Source organism: Magnolia sinica, chromosome 3, assembly GCF_029962835.1.
Source record: "Magnolia sinica isolate HGM2019 chromosome 3, MsV1, whole genome shotgun sequence".
NCBI lineage: Eukaryota > Viridiplantae > Streptophyta > Magnoliopsida > Magnoliales > Magnoliaceae > Magnolia > Magnolia sinica.
The window spans coordinates 58888231-58909770 of record NC_080575.1 but is presented as its reverse complement, the minus strand read 5'-3'; the positions used below and the strand labels follow the sequence as shown (position 1 = coordinate 58909770).

At 38.3% G+C, this 21540-nt stretch overlaps 1 protein-coding gene across 5 annotated transcripts in view; it reads right to left on the bottom strand.

Moving 5' to 3' along the window:
• LOC131239940 (ALBINO3-like protein 1, chloroplastic) overlaps positions 1-21540 on the bottom strand; it is a 96036-nt gene that overhangs the window by 51072 nt on the left and 23424 nt on the right. For 4 of the 5 annotated variants that reach the window (XR_009168497.1, XM_058237881.1, XM_058237885.1 and 1 more), the window contains exons 2-3: positions 6700-6810; positions 2043-2117 (exon numbers count right to left, since the gene is read on the bottom strand). Coding sequence is in view for 4 of the 5 variants with exons in the window: in XM_058237881.1 (XP_058093864.1) it covers positions 2043-2117; positions 6700-6810 (186 nt within the window). In the remaining variant the exon portion in view is untranslated. The remainder of the gene's footprint in view (positions 1-2042; positions 2118-6699; positions 6811-21540) is intronic. The other variant, XM_058237884.1, reaches the window with a different exon arrangement.

Sequence of the window (21540 nt, the reverse complement as noted above, 5' to 3'; positions counted from 1 at the left end):
ATGCTCTGAGCTGGCAATATCAGAGACAGCACATGCCTCAATATATTATACAACACCCCTTCGGCTTGCCTTTTCACACAAAGTTCAACTATATACACATGCTCTTATTATGAGGAAACTAAAGAAAGACTAGAGACAAACAGTGTTCGAAATATCGGTGTCGCGATACGTATCACATCCTTGGGATACAGATACGTAGCGGTTATCGCATGGGATATATCGTTTGTATCGGGTAATTTATCGCACTTTTTGAGAAACATGGGGAAACATTGGCGAAATGGTTGAATTTTTCAATGGAACTTCAGGGATTGTTAAAAAAGACCTTAATACACACTTTTAAATCATAACATCACAAAAAAGAAGTGCACATGATAGGTTTCCTTTATATAGGGTCCTAAGCTATGCGATGTCTGATTGAACTAATGCAACTATGTTCAAATTGAATGCATAATATTATTTAGAGTGTATATGATGATCATTTCATCAAACACTCCTAAATACTAAATACTTCAAAATTAGTCTCAATTAATAGCTAGTTGAAGGGAAATTTCGAAAAAAAAAATTAATATTTTAATAAAAAATTATTTTTATTTTTCAAAAATTAACAGGGATTTAACAAATCAGTAGTTCAGCCCTCATACATGCTTGATTTCATGTTTGGAGTGCATCATTGCAAGCAATTTAGGAAATTTTGGGAAATTTTTAAAAGTTTCCTAAATTTTCCCAAATCGGACCACCTACACTCAAATTTCGAAATTAGAGTGTATGTGAAGATCATTTCATCAACTACTCCTAAATACTTCGAAATTAGTGTCGATTGATAGCTGGTTGAAGGAAAATTAAAGAAAAAAATGGAAAACATGAAGAACTAATGGATATCGAAATCAAAGCTCTAGCTCTATGATTTTTCATGCAAAACATGAAGAACCAATGGATTTATAACCATTTGACACTGATTTAACATAATTTCAACAAAAAAAGGAATCAAAATTTGAAAATGCTCACTGAATCAAACATGTGGGATATATCAGCACTACCTATGCGTTTCATATCGCATACGTGGGATACAAGATATATCATGGGATATATCGGCCGATATCGTCGGTATTTAAAACATTGGAGACAAATAAGAAAAGCATAAAAATAAAGATAAAACAGGGGAAATTTAAAATAAATAAATAAATAAAAGGAGCTAAGACTAAGGCCCATAACACATAAGGCCTAGGTGTAGGCACCAGTGGGCCCAATCTATGCCCACACGGCCATATACCTACAAGTCATAATGGAGACCAACAATTGTGCTGGTTAGGAGTGAATTGGTACAAGTTAAAGGCTCAAAAGGGGAAGGGGAAGGCCCAAAAGGACATGGGTGGTGGTGGAATGGAGGAGAAGGCTTCATATAGCCAGCCCCCATTAGTTGGAATAAGGCTTAAATGATGATGATGATTTGTTTGCGAGGATAGGTCCTCTATGATGTTTGTAGAAGTAGCTTACTCTACAAACGTTGCTTTTGGGGCCCACCATAATGGGAATGGAATTCAACCGTCCAAATGGGTCGCCCAAAGTGGGACACCTCAAAATCAGGCAGATCCAACCATCATGTGGGTCACCATTTGAACTTGGAGGTTTTTAGGTGATTGTATTAACTTTTACACAGTTGCATAACTTTTACATGCACTTGAATGGTTTTCCATGAAGTTGAACAACTTCTACACAATTGAATAACAGTTGTAGAATGACATTTGTAGAGGATCTGACCTCTTGATCTGGAACCCTAGGGGAGGGGGGGAGTTTGTTGCTAGTTTTCTTATTTCTCAGCTTAACAACTCCTGGTTTTTATAACACACACACCCCCCCCCCAAAAAAAAAAACCAAAAAAACAAAAAAAAAAACCAAGAAACACTGGCCAATTCTAACATTCCCAAGGAAACATAAAAACCAAGTAATGAATTCCCCAACAACCAAACAGGCCCCAAGTGATCCTCATTTCCCTAGGAACACATGTGGGTGCAGCAAGTTAGAGAAATTTCAGAAAAAAGAACCTGATCTCCCGCATAGCGTTGTTGGATAGCCCGTATCTGAGGCTGCAGAGATCGCATTGCCATTGCAGACTCAACCTGCACATAATAATTTTCAGGTACCAACTTCGTAAGAACAAATCCTTCATGAAAATGTAAGTCTTGGGTGAAAAGAAATTTTCCAAGATCATTAGTGTAAAAATGAAATAGTCCATAATGAATATTCAATCTACCTCACATCATATGGAGAAACGATGAGTATCAAGCATCTCTATAGACTCGGATGGAGAAACAACGAGAATAACAAGAAAGAAGAGAGGATGAAAACTGGCCACTTAGATTAAATATTACAAAGGAATTTTCATGCACTAAAAAAGACTCGACCTTTTGGAATTTATTCATTATTGTATTGAAGAAATCAAGGCATCCATGCAACTAAACTAGCACTTGAACACTTTAGATACGAAACAACAATCCCATGAGAGGGCGAAAATGCGGGGAAATATGGGGAAAACATTGGAATTTTCAACGAAACTTTAGGAGATGTTAAAATGTACATATTTGTATATTTAGAAATTTAAAAAAAAAAAAAAATGCAAAAAGAATGCATACATAACAAGTTTCCATTTAATGGGTCCTTAAAAGCATGTGTTGTTGTAAGAAATCAGTCCAACAATCTCATCCAGCCTATTTAACCATCCAAATATCCATCGATATTACAAAGTATCAACAACATGTGATATTTCACCAAGAAATTATCAACAATTGGAAAGGAAACGAAAGATTGTGGTCTCAATATCACGCATGTTGCAATATCGATAAGATCGAGATATTATCAATATTATCAATGACAAATTGAACACTAAATATAACCATGTGCCGATGAAAAAATAAATTGAAAGATAAAAAAAATTTCTAACAAACAAAAATTTGATGATCTCAATACATTGGTGATATTATTGAAATATCGTCGATACACTTATGATACAAGCATTACCTAGAATTTACATAGTCGAAAATATTGGTGATACATTGGCGATATTGATGCATTGGCAATACAAGCAACACCTAGAATTTACATAGTTGAAAATATTGGCGATTATATTAGCGATATTGATACGTTGGCGATACTTAGCGATACATAGCTAATACCTGGAATTTTTGATACTACCAGCATTATCGGCATCGCTACCAGTGTTATCGATATCGTTTAGCTGGAGATAAAGATAATATCGGAGATAATTCGAACACTGAGGGCCATGAATATATACAACCAGGACATCCTTTTTAACAATGGAGTAATATCATCTGTAAATCGAAATAAGACAAGTAACTCATGTCTATCAGCAAGACCTTCACTAACTTCTCAACATTTGGCACAAAAAGACTTAAAAGTCCATGATTAAAGGTAAGCCTTGATTACAACACCAAATATGGATTGCAAGCCTGTAACTTTAAGCAATCTTAACGAAGTAACGGGCACTGGGCAATAAGGACAAAGGTACAGATTCACATCTTGATGGTGAGAATGATGGCAAGGACTCACTTTATAAGTGGGTGAAGTCTCTCATTTGAACGATGCAGCTGTAGGCCTTCAACTGACAGTAGCCGAAAGAGCATTGGCTATGAGCATTGGCGTCGACCAAGTTATGGAGGAGATGAGGGCTCATGATGATTCCTTTGACGCATTGATGACAGGCCATTACCTACAAATGAGGGTTCATGAACCATCTTCACAGAGGGGATTGCAATATAACATGACATTGAGTGATGACGATGACGAGCATAACTTACCCCCAACTTACAGAGATGACAGTGGCGACATGGATGATGACAGTAGCGGCAACAACAGGGGTGGCGGTGGCAGTGGCGATGCTCGTATGGCATGCCAGAGTTAAGAGATTGATTAGTTGGTTCAATGAGGAGGCCGACTTTGACCATGCTACTTCGGACCAAGACTATGCTCTCATCCGTCAACTTCACGTAGGGCAGAAGAGCTGACTCAAGATTTTCGGCATTTTAAGGATAAGAATAAGAAAAAGGTCCCAGGTGGCAAGGATCTCTTCAACATAGCATTGGGTCCATGAACATTAGTTTGGAGTAGGGGAGCTCTAGTTCCATCCCACTTTACACACATGATGGCTACTACAGCTATAGGGTGACCAATTCTAGTGGTACTTACGACACTCAATCATAGTCCTCCGACTATGGATATGGGCAGGAGTGTGCCTATGATTACAACAGGGATATCCGTCATAGTCACATGTATCCATAAGTCACATAAACACCTAGTCCATATCCAACAGCAAACCCACATCAGCCACAAACCATCTCAAACACAATATTAACAGATGGGTGTACTCATCCAGCTCGGTGAGGATGAGTACCAGCGACACCTAAGAGAGTGCCTGAGTTGGTATCATTCTAGTGTGACCTGGACACAACATAACTGACATACGGAGCAGTGGTATTGTAGCCGGCCTAGTGGGCATGAAGATGATGACTTCGAGCCACCCGCTAACTCTATGTGGGTTTGAAGCAAAGGTATATTGTTTGTTCTCCTAGTTTTTTCTTAAATGTATTGTTTTGTGTTTTATTACTTGTATTGTTTGATATCTGAATTTTGCGAACTCATTCGGATATAATTGCACTGCTTTTGTCTAACAACATATGGTTTTGGTCCTTATTAATGTTTTAAATAGCGGCAGTGTGTTGCGTAGCATTCAACTCTCTGTAGCATGTAGAGTAAGCTACATGATACTTCTATTTTTAACTTAAAAATAAGAAAAAATTGATAAATAATAAGAAGAAAACAAAAATGAATATATATATATATATATATATATATATATATATATATAAAAGCCTAAAAAGATTATTCATTTTTTCAAGAATGTTCAAACAAGTTATTAATTATTATTTATCAAAAGCTAATCAACATATATAAAGCAAATCAAATCATTATCACATCAACGACTTTCTAAGCAAACCACTTTAATTAATAATGTTTAATGGAAACCACAAGTCACCAGTATGAAAAGACATTAAAATCCAACAGGTTAAGAGTATTAAGTACAAAATACAAAACACAATGATCATTTATATATATATATATATAACATAGCGAAGCGCTACAAGGGATTTACGCTATTTGCTGACGCTTAGCATTGTAGCTACGCCGCTACAGACGTTATTCAAGACGTTGGTCCTTATTAAATGGAAATCTACTATTTTAAGTTGTTTTTTGTAATATTTTGAGTACGAAGTGTGTAAATGTGTCTCTTAAAATATCATGAAATTTCACTGGAAACTTCCATCCCTTTATTTCAAAATTTTCCCTTAAATAACAATATTTACCCCAGTATTTGGAACATCATAAATGATATCAATAGAGGTTTCTATATTCAAAGTCATCGATACATGTAATGATACTGATACTTTGAACGCTGGGTTTAGATATGCCAATGCCTAAGCAGGAGGGTGTTGGGGTACAAATGGTCATGTTTATATTTAAAAGCTATATGAGATTTGAAATAAGGTTTTTATAGGCTAGTGAAGTTTATGTATATGTTTATAGTTACCTCCCTATCTAAATCGGTGTTTAAAATAGCTACGCCATGTAATGTGTCGCTTACATTGCATAGCTTAGCCTTAACGCTACGTAGCTCATTAAAATAGCTTAAGTCGTATGTAACCTATGCTACATGATAATTTGCATACGCTACACATTACATAGATTACGCTACACGCTATGTAGCTCACATTACAAGTTACTTTTCACTGCAACATTAGAATCAATTAATGCTTTCAATGATTTGTTACATTTTTCTATTTTCAATAAAAATTAGTTAATCTTTTCAATGCCTTTAATAAAAATAATATAAATAACAGTATTAAATCAGTTTCATTGCTCTTTCTTTATTTTTATACTTATTTATTATGCTTTCCTATTACTTTAGGTTGTGTTTGGTTGCACCTAGCGCAACTTTGATTAAAAATCTAGAAGCAGCATGTAGCTTATGCCTCACGCTTCAGAGGGGCGAACGCTGCGCTAAACGCTATTCGCTATTTAAAATGCTGATCTGAATAACATAATGTTATGAAAATCCTAAGCAAACAGCCATGCCTATGCATATGGAAATCCATGGTTTCTTCTCATCAGTCTTATGCATGAATAGATATTCCATGTTGCTTCACTTATTTACAGTGACAAATTACACTGGATAATGCTCCTAACTTGACAAAGATGCAGAAGTAAACTCATGTGCAAGCACATCTATGCAGAGATGTGTATGTGTTCTTGTTTATAATGATAAAGAATAATACATGAGGCCTTTTGTTCTCCCACTAAAACTTGTCTGCACAGTTAATTCCACCCCGCTACAAGTACAAATTTCAAATTTGGATAGCATGTTTGGAGGAGAAGTTGCAGGTTTGGTGTGTTTGAGTCTCATCTTTTAGCTCCTGTTAGTAGTTGAAAACGAACTTATTTTGTGGATCAGAAAGGATCATCCTTTGACAAGAACGGCTTACATATATCTTCCAAATGAAGGCCATAAAAGTGACGAATTCAGGACTTTTCAAGGATACATCATCCAATATTTTAGATGTGGATCAGTCAAAAGATTAACAGTGCCCAACATGTCATTGAAGTACTATACTGTCGAGTCTAGAAACTGACCTGTTTCTTTGTCAAAGGAAACGTGACAGCCTTAACAAGGACAGTGAGGAGAATAATTGCAAAACCATAAGCATACGGAACATGCAAAGCCGAAAGCCCATCTTTCAAAACCTGCAATACATAAATGATTGATTCAAAACATTAAAACTATAAATGGCAAGGAACTAAGAGCATAATGCACAAAACTGCAGGTTAAAGCTTCCATTAGTAAGGGGATGAATGGAAGAAGTTTGTGTCACGTCTTGAAGCTATTCAGTCATCTTGAAGTTGCAGGTTTAAACATCTATGAAGAAGTTTGTGACAACTAATTTAATTTGCCCACACATTGGCTAACTGCTCCAATCATGGATTCAGATTCTAGTTCTGAAAGTGATCCATCAGACATCCTGATAACCTCTGCAGAAAACACTTCTTTCAACTCATCATCATAGCTTATGAATCAGGTTTCACCAACCATTCCCATCTAAGGACCTATCCCGGGCAAGTAAAAAAAAAATATATGAAAACAAAAACTTCATGATCCCTTCTTACCCCTCGATGCAACTCCTTTAGGTCCTCTTATCCTCATTTCTGGTTTGAACGTCTACATTGCACATGAACAAACCATATCAATTTGCTCTCTGTCATTTTCCATCTTATTGGGATTACACCTAGGCTGCTTTTGATGATCTCATTCTTAATTCTATCCTTCCTAGCCTTCTCCACATCAATCTCAACATCCACATCTTTACAACATTCATCCTCTGTTATTGTTGCTTTAAAACTTCCCTTAAGGGCCTGTTTGATTTTCCCAATTACGCTGTAAATGCCTGCAAATCGGCCATCATTACTTCTCACCATTGTTTGGTTGAAGGAATTGTTGCCTTGAAAACTGTGTGAATCCTTTGTGAATTCTATGTGTTTCTATACACGCAATAATTGTGGGTCTCACCATGATTAATATGTTATATCCATGCCATCCATCCATTCCACAAGCTCATTTTAGGGCATGAGTCCAAAAATGAGGCAAATCCAAAGCTCAAGTGCACCACGCCACATGAAACTGTGGTTGTAACGGACATCAACCATTGAAAGCTAAAAGCCTTCCTAGGGCCCACACTGATGTTTATTTGTCATCCAACCTGTTTATAAGGTCATACAGACATGGATAAAGGAAAACATAAAAAGCAGCTTGATCCAAAACTTTTGTGGCCCGCAAGAAGTTAACAATGGTTGGCGTTCAATTCCCACTATTTACTGAGTTGTGGTTCACTTGAGCTTTGGATCTGCCTCGTTTTTGGGCTTATGTCCTAAAATGAGCTGGCGGAATGGATGAAGTGCATGGATATGACATATACATCACAGTGGGCCCTACAGTTTTTGTGCCCAAAATGTTTTCCCGCCTCTGTTTTGTGCCAAAACACCGCACTTGTCAACATCAGCTTTGGGGTAAGATTCATAATTAAAAGCATTGTTCGGAGTATCCCTGATATTATCGAAATATCTCCAGCTTGATGATACCGATAACACTAGTAGAGATACCGATAACATTGGTAGTCTAATAAATTCCAGGTATCGGCGATGTATTGCTAAGTATCGCCAATGTATTGATATTTCCAGTGTGTTGCCAATATTTTCGATTGTGTAAATTCCAGCTGTCGCTTGTATCGCTAATGTATCAATATCGCCAATATTTTCGACTATGTAAATTCCAACTGTCGCTTGTATCATCGGTGTATTGGTGATATTTCGATAATATTTCCATTGTATCGATGTTTCCAAAATTTTGTTTATCAAAAAAAAATTCCATTTCAACTTTTTTTTATGGGCAGATGGTTTGTATGCAGTGTTCAAATAGTCAACAGTAATATCAATAATATCACGATATTAGCATTATCGCAACAAGGGCCATATCAACACCACGGTCTTTCATTTCCTTTCCAGTTGTCAATGATTTCTCGACGAAATATTGTAAGTAATCGATATTTTGAAATACCAATGGATGTTTGGATGGAAGGTTGGATGGTTGGATGAATAGATGGGATGGTTGGATGGATAATTGGGATGGATGGGATGGTTCGATTAGTTTCTTACGACAACACATGCATTTAGGCCCCCATTAAACAGAAACTTATCATGTATACATTCCTTTTGCAATTTTTTATTCCTAAATATGCAAGTGTGTATTTTAGCATATCCTAAAGGTTTCACTGAAAAATTTCACCGTTTTCCTCATGTTTTCCCAATGTTTCCTCACATCTAGTTATCGGGGATATTGATATTGTTTTTAGATCCCCGAACAGCGAAACTTGCAGCAATACCGATACTTCGAACATTGATTACAAGTGTAAGTAATGATGATTACTTTACAATGTATTTACATTGTAATTTGAAAATCAAACAGGCCACAAGTTTCAGCATGTACTGATCAAACAACACTCCGGAGGACAGATCTCCAATTCATCCCACCCAACTTTGATTCTATTGGAAACATCCACATCCATCTCTCCACCCTTTGGATAATAGAGCTAGGGTAAAGAAATGCATTGTTTTGTGAAGTATACTGGCCACCGATTTTAACTAAAGCCTCTCCTCTATAGCTAGTTGTACTAAAGTTGAACTTCCAAATATTCTTAGTTCTGATCATTTTTACCTCTAGACTTTAGAGTCTTCCTCCAAACCTCTAATTTTTAATTCACCTCCTCTGGCCTTATTGACCAACACCACATCATCCCTAAACAAGATACACTACGGGACCTCATACTAGACATTGGCCAACAATTAATCTATACCAGTGCAAAAAACTAATGGCTTAGAGTTAATCCCTAATGGAGACACTACTTTCAGAAACTCATGTATCTCACTACAAGCTATTCCCACTTTCATTACACTTACAGGTCTTTAATGATGTCAAGATATCTTCCCCCTTTCCTGTTCATCGCCCACTACAAAACCTCCCCAGGTACTCTATCCTATGCTTTTTCTAGATCTATAATAACACCATGTGCACATCTTCTATCAATACTTTCAATCAACTGTCTATCTAGAAAAATAGCTTCATGTGTTGTTCACCCTGGCTTCTTGCCGGACTAATTCTCTGATACAACTGTTTTTAGTCCCACTCTTTGTTCCACCACACTTAAAAGCTTCAGTGTAAATCACAAGTCTGATCGCCGGAGATTTTGTGCAAGTTGTTGCATCTCTTTTATTTTTGAGAAACAGGTATCAGGTTGCTTCCCTTCCACCACCATTGAGATTTGTTTGTCTATAAAATAATTGTAAAGGCTGGATAATGAAACAAATTTGATTTCACCAAATATTTTCTATAACTTCATTGGAATATCATTTGCCCACAAATCTTTCCTCTTTTTTTTTGTCCTTGCCAAGGCTACTTTTACAAGATGAAGTTAGGGGCTGTTTGATTTTTTTATTTTCTTAGTAAATACATGTAAATAAGTAATTATGACTAACTTCACCTGTTTGAAATCGGCCAGGAATTACATCTCAAAAATCGGTCCACAAAAACAATGTTATCACCGATTTTTGGGCGCCATCGTGATGTATGTGACTTATCCACACCATCCAACCTTTTTAACAGCACATTTTACAATATGAGTCCAAAAATGAGGCAGATCCCAAGGTCAAGTGGGCAACACCTTAAGAAACAGTGATTGTAAAGACATCAACCATTGAAAGCTATTTTCTCCCTAGGGCCCACATTGATGTTTATTTGTCATCCAACCTGTTCATACGGTCACAGAGTCATGGATAAAGGGAAAACAAAAATATCAGCTAGATCCAAAACTTCTAGGGCCCTCAAAAAGCTTTCAATGGTAAGAGCTCAATTCCCGTTGTTTCCTATGGTGTGGTCCACTTGAGCTTTAGATCTGCCTCATTTTTCGGCTCATGCCCTAAATAAAGCTAAGGGGATGCACGGTGTGGATAAGACATGTATACCACAGTGACCCTACAAATGTAACGTTTTTCCTCGGGTGATGTGAGAGTGCAATAAATGAAGGCAGCAACATCACCTTGAAAATGCAGCCGGAAATTCAAAGGAAAATAATTATTACCCATTTGCCTTGAATTACCACTGCAATTGGAAAATCAAACAGCCCTTTAGTTCATTAGTGGCAGTTTGAGAACTAACTAGAAATTATGTGATTATTTGCAATTTGTTAGGTCTCAAAATTTTAAAAAGAAAAATTAAGGAAAGTGTAAAAACAACATCATATTCAGGGATTGGAAATCAGTTGACAGGAGTTATAAGATCAAACTTCCATGGTGGCTACATGGGGAAATCTCTGATCAGGTAGGCATAGGATCCTATATCAAGCACTATTAAAAAAAAAAAAACAGAAGTAAAATAAAATAAAAACAGAGGGAGGAAGGAAGGGAGAGAGAGAGAGAGAGTCAAGACTATTCCAATGAGGCTGGGAGAAGGCTCTACTAAAGGGCCTTTGATCATACAAAGGACCTTCGATAGTACCGAGGCAACTTAATCCATCAATGTAGAGAGAGAGAGAGAGAGAGAGAGAGAGAGAGAGAGAGAGAGGGAGAGAAAGTTGTTTGAGGGGGCAGTCAAGACTATTCCAATAAGGTTGGGAGAAGGCTCTACTAAAGGGCCTTAGATCATACAAAGGACCTTCGATAGTACCAAGGCAACTTAATCCATCAATGTCCTTATAGGCTTCTTACAAATTTGCAACTGGACTTTGGTTGTGAGAAGCCAATTTTGTCTATCAATGTCATATTATAGGCTTCTTCAAATTGCAACACTACAGAAACATATAGATAACATTCAAGGCAATCATGATCTTAGGGGCTGTTTGGCAACTCTACTAATAAGAGCTTGCTTATTCTATTAAAAAATAATAATAATAATAAGATCTTATTTTTGAAATAGACTATTTGTAAAACTCTAGTTTTACCACTTATTTTTTTTAGAAACTAGCAAAAAACCTCTTTAAAAAAGTGATGAGGTCACTTTTTGTTTAAGAGCTTATTTGGCTTAAGCTGGTAGACATTTTTTATTAATTTTGGACAAGTTTGACTCTAAACTTTTAAAGTAATTCCCATCTTGCTCTCTTCTAAGGTGGGCCCACGTGATGAACAACCCATATTGAAAGTGAGGCCCACATAAGGCATGATCAAATCAAAGGTGGGTCCACATAATGGATGCCTCACATCAAAGTGTGGCCCCACCCAATCGACGATCCATATCAAAGGTGGAACCCACGTGATGGATGGTGGACAGTGAAGGTGGGACCACATGATGGAAGGTTGACATCAAAGGTGGGCACACATAATAAACGACCCACATTGAAGGTTGGGTCCCACATGATGAATGGTCCACAACAAATGTGGGACCCACATGATGGACAATGGACATCAAAGGTGGATCTCACATGATGGACGGTCCATAGCAAAGGTGGGACCCACATGATGGATGGTGGACATCAAAGGTGGGCTTGCATGATGAACAACTCATATTGAAGGTGCCCCCCATATGGTGAATGATCCACATCAAGGTGGGCCCACCAAGGTGTTCCGTATCCATTACAATATGGCCGTAAAGGCCGATGCGTATAGGTAACGGCCATAACCGTTACGCAATACGAGGGTGAAAGAGGACAGTTGGTTTTTTTGGACCGTATCGGCCATTAAAGGGGCCATTACGGGGCATAACGACTATTACTCCCATGATGCTCGAAAAACGACCACTTTTTGTTCTATGTAAATCTATTTTCCTCTTTTTTTTTTCACTTTTCTCATTCCAAAAAACTTTCTACATCATTCTATAGTAGATTTTGACCACTCGTACTATCGTTTTTAGGATTAAAATAGTAGATTGAAGCGATTTAGGTGAATAGAAGCACCGAGGGCCATTTTCTTTAAATCGAAAAAAGTGATATATGCATTTTTTTTTTTCTGATTTCTAATTCTAATGCTTGATTGGGATGTGCAAACATTAGGAACGCATAACCATGTTCATAAATTCACCAGACAACCCAATACAACTCTCTCACCAAAGAGTGGACAGTTACACTACCATAAACATGTTCAAAACAAAAAATGAATACAAATTTAGAATATTTACATTATTCTCTCACGAAGCCCGTGGTGATTGCTTCAACCCATGTAGTGACTTGTATAACCTACATACTTTAGATGACTCCCCCTGAGCAACATACCCTGGAGGGTGCTCCAATTAAACTTCTTCATGTAGGTCTCCATGCAAGAACACGTTCTTCACATCCAACTGAAAGAGAGGCCAATCAAGATTCGCAATGAGTGATATAACAACCCGAACTGAATTAAGCTTAGCCACTGGGGAAAATGTATCCACATAATCTACCTCATAAATCTGAGTACCTTAGCAACCAACCTGGCTTTGTAATGATCAATTGACCCATTTGGCAAGAACTTAATAGTGTACACCCATCTACACTTGACTGGAGTCTTACCTGAAGGAAGATCAGTCAGCTTCCAAGTATCATTGAAGTACATGGCTTTCATCTCTTCATCTATAGCTCGTTTCCAATTTTCATTGGATAATGTCTCCTGGATTGACTTAGGAATAGATACAACAAACAAGGTACGGGCAAACTTACGATAATTTGTGGATAGATGGGTAAAAGTGACAAAGTTGGAAATAGGATGAGTAGCGCAAGGACGTTTACTTTTCCGGACTGCAATAGGAAGCTCATCTGCAACCTCAGGAAACTCAAAAGAACTAAGAACCTCAGTAGGAGCAGTAGCTGACTGTGTGGATTGAAGATTCATCCGGTTTAGGATCCATCAAATATTGATCCTTTTCACAGGCTAAGAGAAAAACCTCTAAAAACTTGGCCCATTAAAGATAATTCTTCCCATTTAAGTTGACAAAGGTTATTGAGGCATTGAAGGAGGGACCCCGCAATTCCCCAAAGACAAGGAACCACTAACTACACTTTTGAGCTCCATATACATTCCACAATAAACTTACTTCAACAACAATGAAGACCCCTAATTTTAAACACCAAATCCAGACACAATTATATGTCCAGAGTCACATAACTCAGAAATTTCTAGCCCAGAATAACTCCAATTTAGGTCAAAATGGTTCCCACATTGCATATGACTTTCCGTGCAGGAATATTCAACCAAAAACTATATCTACACAATTAATCCAACATAAAAGAACAACTTTAAATATCACCTCATGAAAAATCAGCAAGCCTTCACCATCCTTCAAGGCAAACACCCTCTTTTTTTAGGGTGTTTTCCTTCTATTTGAAGAAGGACGCAGAAAATACGTTTTCTAAAAAAAACAGCAACTTGCTTTTCCTTAAAGCCCGATCAGTCCCTACGTTTCTGAAAGATCCCCAAAGTTAAATCTAGCAACTTGGGGGTGGATTGAAGAAGATTGTAGGGCTCGAACCACTCCTAACGAGGCTTCGATACCATGTAGATTGGTATAGAGATTAAAAAAGAGAAAAAGAGAAAAGATGAAGAAAGGAATGGGTTAGAGTTTCACATCCCCACCCCCTTTTCTCTCTTATTAAAGTAATAAAAAGCAAATATGACAAAAACACCCATGTACAATCAACGTTCGCAATATCGATATTATCGGCCAATATATCGGCCGATATTATCGTTATTGTGGGCCAGTGATACGAAACCCCTCAGAAGTCTCTCGGAAATTTTTTTAAAAAAAAATTTGTGGTATCTTGTATATCGTGCAATATATCGCAAGATATCGCAAAATATCATGAGATATCAACGATATATCGCACGATAATGCTTGATATTCCAGATTTTCGCTTGATTTTATACGCGATATAGCAAGACTGTAGACACCTACCACGACAGGCAAGATCTCTACTCATCCAAAAATTGCATCTCTTCTCGCCGAGGATGATGGGATTTGGGTTGGGATTTGCCAAATAAAAAGATTGTCGGAGAGATTTATGGGAAATTTGGTTGGAATTACTGGCGTGGATTCGATTAGGGTTGCGGACTTGCGACCGTCTTTGACGAAGAAGAGTCTCTCTCTCTCTCTCTCTCTCTCTCTCTCTCTCTCTCTCTCTCTCTCTCTCTCTCTCTCTCTCTCTATATATATATATATATATATCGGTTTTAAGTTAGGGAGCGGATTAGCTATTACGCAGGTAATAGCTTAGTGGGTGTTGTTAAGCTCACCGTGTGGGGCTCATCTTGATGGATGTGTTTAATATCCACGTTGTCCATCTGTTTTCTCGGATCATTTAACGATGTTATGCCAAGACTTAAGCAAATCCAAATCTTAAGTGGACCACGCCATTGGAAAAAGTTGTGAATGACCATTAACAGCATTTGGTAAGCCACAAAAGTTTTGGGTCAATCTAATCTCTGAATTTTCCCTTCATTCAGTTCTAGATGATCTTATCAATAGGTTGGACGACAAATAAACATTACGGATCTGCTTACAATGGGACTTGGGAAGTTTTTAATGGTGAGGATTCAATCATCATTGTTTCATGTGGTGTGGTCCACCTGAGATTTGGATGTGCTTAATGTTTTGGACCACGTCCTAAAATGGGCTGGAAAAATGAATGGACGGAGTGGATATAAAATATATAATCAAGGTGAGCCCTACAATAAGGGTAACACCGATTGAGTTGTTACTCGGGTAACACCTAATCCGCACCCCGGGATTCGGTGCGACTCGACTGCACTAAAGACCATGTGGCCCTTACAGTGGGGCCCACCTTGACTATGTTTTGTATATCCATTTTGTCCATCCATTTGGATATATCATTTTAGGTTATGAGACAGAATGAGGCAAATCGAAAGCTCAAGTGGACCCCACCACAGAAAACAATGGGGATTGAACGTCTAACATTAAAAACTTCATGGGGCCATAGAAGTTTTTGATCAAGCTGATATTCATGTTTTCCCTTCGTCCATATCTGTTTGACCTTATGAACAGGTTGGATCTCAAATAAACATCATGGTGGGCCCCCATAAATAGTTTCAAGTTTCAACAGTGGGCATAACTGCCCCCACTGTTTTCTGTGGTGGGGTCCACTTGAGCTTTGGATCGGTGTCATTATTTGAATCACGCCATAAAATCATCTCTCCAAATGGTTGAACGGTGTGGATACAACACATACATCAAGGTGGGACCATGATGGCAAGGTCCCACCCATGTGGATGTTTCGTGTAGGCCGCAAATTGGGAACTACCCCCACCAGGACAGGCACAACCAGTGTTCGTATTATCGGCGAAAAATCGATATTATCGCCGATAATTTCGGTATCGCTGGACTTGCGATACCGAAAACCCAAAAATTCATTTCTCTTCCAAATATCGGCGATATATATCGCCGATAACGTTGATGACAACGAAAATATCGACAATTCGACGATTATATCTCTGTATAAAGCTTTAAATTCAAAAAAAAAACAAAGAAGAAAAAGAAAAAAAAAAAGCGAGAGATATTAGATTAGATAGAGTAGGTAATTGAATAGATTCATACCTGTGGAAGGAGAATCTAACGGAGCTACCCGCGTTGCGGCGGCCGCTGCGGAGGGATGGCATGAGTTTTAGGGTTTTGAAAGAGGGGTCGAAGCTATTTGCTTTAACTTTACCTTTTTAGCTTTTTCTAAAGTATGCTTTTTCCACCGTTTAAAAGCATATGTCACCACTATTTTAAATGGAAATAAAACTAATAGTTTAAGTAACTTTTAAGTTATTTTAGAGTGTGAGTTTCATATCATGTAATAAAACTGGTTCACCACCACTTTAAGAAAAAAATGCAGCTTTAAAAAAGCTAAAAATTTAAATAGAGTGGGATATTTATGGCAAGTGAGGCCCTTACTATGGGGCACACCATGATCTACGTATTCTCTATCCACATTGTCCACCCATTTTGCCAAAACATTTTATGGCATAGCCCAAAAATCAAGATCCAAATCTCGTGGACCATACAACAATGGTGATTAAATGCCATACCATTAAAAACTTCCTTGGGCTCACCTTAATCTTTTCATAATGTTTATTTGTCATCTAACCAGATGCTAAGGTCACGTGAACATGGATAAAGGGAAAAAGGAAATATCAGCTTGATCCAAAACTTTTGTGGCCCATTTATGGTCAATCACCATTGTTTCCTATGATGAGGTCCACTTGAGAATTGGATCCACTTCATTTTTAGGTTCATGCCCTAAAAGGATCTTGTAAAATAGATGGATATAGAATACATAATTCAAAGTTGGGGCCACCCTCTTAAGTGAGGCCGAGGCCACACATCATCCATTCCCGATGGTTAGAAGCATGGATGGATGGGATGGTTGGATGGATGTTTGGATTGATAGATGGGATGGATGGATGGATGGATGTTTGGATGATTGGATAGGATGGATGGGTCGGTTGGATGGATGTTTAAATGGATAGATGGGATGGATGTTTGGATGATTGGATGGTTGGATGGGATGTGATGGATGGATGGATGATTCGATGGGATGATTTGATGCGGTGGATGGGATGGACGGATGGGTCGGTTGGATGAATGTTTAAATGGATAGATGGGATGGATGTTTGGATGGATGGATGATTGTATGGGATGATTTGATGCAATGGATGGGATGGATGGATGATGATTTGATGGCATGGATGGATGGGATGGTTTGATGGTTGAATTATTGGATAGATGGGATGGATATGGATGGATGGATGGATAAATGTTTGGATGATTGGATGATTTGATGGGATGGATGGATCGTTAGATGGATAGATGGGATGGTTGGGTGGTTGGATGGTTGGATGATTGGATGCGATGGATGGATGGATGGATGGGATTGATGGATGTTTGGATGATTGGATGGGATGGTTGGATGGATAGATGGGATGGATGTGTGGATGTTTGGATGATTTGATGGCATAGATGGATGGGATGGTTGGATGGTTGGATTATTAGATAGATGGGATGGATGGATAAATGTTTGGATGATTGGATGATTTGATGGGATGGATGGATTGTTAGATAGATAGATGGGATGGTTGGGTGGTTGGATGGTTGGATGGATGGATGATTGGATGCGATGGATGGATGGATGGATGGATGGATGATTGGATGGATAGATGGGATGGATGTGTGGATGTTCGGATGATTTGATGGCATGGATGGATGGGATGGTTGAATGGTTGGATTATTAGATAGATGGGATGGATGGATAAATGTTTGGATGATTGGATGATTTGATAGGATGGATGGATAGTTAGATGGATAGATGGGATGGTTGGGTGGTTAGATGGTTGGATGGATGGATGATTGGATGGGATGATTTGATGTGATGGATGGATGGGATGGATGGATGATTGGTTGGATGGATAGATGGGATGGATGTGTGGATTTTTGGATAATTTGATGGCATGGATGGATGGGATGGTTGGATGGTTGGATTATTGGATAGATGGGATGGATAGGGATGGATGGATAAATGTTTGGATGATTGGATGATTTGATGGGATGGATGGACAGTTAGATGGGATGGATGGATGGGATGGTTGGGGTGGTTGAATGGTTGGATGGATGGGATGGATGGTTGAGTGGTTGGATGGTTGGATGGATGGGATGGATGGTTGGGTGGTTGGATGGTTGGATGGATGGTTGGATCATCATGCATATGTATTTTGTTTAATTTATATGCTTATTTATGCATAGTTGTAAAATGTATGAATGCATTATACTTGTTAATTGGTTTAATGAGATTTAAGCGATTGTTATGCTACTATTGGATTGTTTCTTATGATAATGCATGCTTGTAGGCCCTAATTAAATAGAAACTTATTATGTATGCATTCTTTTTTACAATTTTTTAATTCCTAAACATGTAAATATGTGTATTTAAGCCTCTACTGAAGTTTCATTGAAAAATTACATCGTTTTACCACGTTTTCCCCGCATTTCCGGTTATCGGCGATATTATCGGCGATAACGATATTATATCTTTATCTCCAGCCAGCGAAACTTGTAGCGATACCGACAACTCGAACACTGGGCACAACTTCGCTGGACCCCCAAATCCACCAAGGTGGGTGGGATCCTTGACTGTGGGACCCACCTTGAAGTATGTTCCTTATATCCACGTCGTCCATCGGTTTTGAAAACTCATTTTAGGGCATCTTCCCAGAAATGAAGCACATTCAAATCTTAGGTGGGTCATAATACATGAAACAGTGGTAATCAACCACTAAAAACTTCTCATGGGCCAAAAAAGTTTTGGATCAAGCAGATATTTGTGTGGTCCCTTCATCTGGGCTTTTGTGACCTTATCAACAGTTTGGATGGCAAATAAACATTCCGTTGGCCCCATGAAGTTTATAATCACGACTATTTCATGTGGTATGGTCCTCCTAAGACTTAGACCCGCTTTACTTTTGGGATCAAGCCATAAAATGAGCTGTAAAAATATATGGACGGTGTGGATGTAATACACATACATCAAAGTGGGCTCCACAGTTATGGATCCACAGACCTTAGTGGATCCGGGGATCCACCCAAAACCGCGCCCGGACGCGAATTGCCTGCTGACTTGAGGTGGCTACTGGACGGTGCTCTGTGGGCCCCACCAAGATGCATGTGTTATATCCAGCAATGAATCTATTTTTTCAAATTATTTTAGAGCATTATCCCGAAAATGAGGCAAAACCAAATCTCAAGTGGACCACACAACAAGAAAACAATTATGATTGAACGACCATTGTCAAAAACTTCTTAGGGCCCACTGTAATGTTTATTTTCCGTCCAACCTATTGATCAAGTCACAAAGACCTGGATGAAGTGAAAACACAAATATCAACTTCATCCGAAACTTTTGTGGCCCCGAGAAGTTTGTAATGGTAGGGATTCAAATACCACTGTTTCCTATGGTGTGGTCCACATGAGATTTGAATCTGCCTAATTTTTTGGATTATGGTATAAAATTATCTGAAAAAATGGATGAACATAGTGGATTAAAAACATACATTACAATGGGGCCTATAGACCACCATCCAGTAGCTACAGGTAACTGACAGTGTCGGTAGGCAATCCACGTCCCACTAGGACCTAGCCAAAGACGGACGGTCCTGTGGGGCTCGTTGTGGGACCCACCATGATGTTTGTGAGAAATTCACTCCGCCCATCCATTTTTCCAAGCATATTAGGGCATGAGCCCAAAAATCAGGAAGATTCAAAGCTCAAGTGGGCCACACGACATGAAACAGTAGGGATTAAACGTCCATCATGCCCATTGTTTCTTGTGGTGTGATCCACCTGAGAATTGGATTTGCTTTATTTGTGGGCTCATGCCCTAAAATGAGTTGACAAGAAGGAATCAGTTGTGTTTCCATACATATCTTGATATATTTATAAATGATATGCCTTCAATTTGAATATAGTTGCATTAATTTAGTCAGACTGCACATAGCTTAGGACCCTATATAAAGGAAACCTATTATGTGCACCTTTTTTTTTAGATGTTATGATTTAAAAGTGTGTATTAAGGTCTTTTTTAACAATCCCTAAAGTTTTATTGAAAAATTCAACCATTTTCCCAATGTTTCCCCATGTTTCCCAAAAAGTGAGATAAATTATGCGATACAAACGATATATCCCGTGCGATAACCAATATGTATCTATATCCCAAGGGTGCGATACATTGAACGATACTGATATTTCGAACATTGTGTACAATAAAATTTATGTCTAGCATATCCCAAGACTAAAAACAGTAAGAAACTTGTGGACCATGGCCCATAATCAGAATCAAGAGGGCCATGGCCCATACCTAACCATTAACAAAGATGATACTGAGGGAATGGTGGCTATTAAATCTTTCCTCAAGACTTTATTTAAGATCAAAGACCCTGGGACTCTCCGGTATTTCTTAGGGATTGAAGTTGCTCGATCAAAGTCCAAAGTGATGCTCTTTCAAAGGAAATGTGCCCTCAATCTTCTCTCAGAGACAAAGATGCTAGGATGCAAGCTTGCCACTACGCCTATGGAAACTACTCATAAAATCAATCTTGATGATGGTGAACTCCTCTCTGATCTAGGGAAGTATTTTCGGTTGGTTGGCCAACTTATCTAACTATTATCTATGTCGTGGGTGTTGTTAGTCAATCCATGCAGACCCCTCGTAGCACACATCTGACGACAGTACATCGAATTCTTCAGTATCTCATGTCTACCCCTATGGAAACACTCATAAAATCAATCTTGATGATGGTGAACTCTTCTCTGATCAAGGATGTATCGTCGGTTGGTTGGCCGACTTATCTAACTATTACCTAGCTGGATCTTTCTTATGTTGTGGGTGTTGTTAGTTAAAACTTTAGCATTTGACCTAACAAGCACGTTCTGTTTCTTACTTTTCCAAGTAACAACATTACCACCCAGGAAAGCGCGATAATCCATAATCGAACTTCTATCATGTCTAACCCTATATAATCTGCATCTGAATAACCGGCTCCCTAAAGCTAACCATAAGCTCTATATAAGATACCCTTCTCAGGTGAACACTTCAAATACCTAAGGATGCTCGTGGCTGCTGCTAGATGTGGTGTCCTCGGACTTTACATGATTTACTCACCACACTAACCGAAAAAGCAATATCAAGCATGGTGATTGTCAAATACATGAGTTTGCCAACAACTCTCTTGTACATACCAAGGTATTTTAACAATTCTCCTTTCTTAGGTTCAAGTTTGACATAAGGGTCCATTGGTGTATCGAGTAGTTTAGCACCCAACATGCCTGCCTATTCCAACCAATCACAAATATATTTTATCTTACATAAATTTATTCCAATTCTCAATCTTACCACTTCAATGCCCAAAAAATATTGAAGAAAA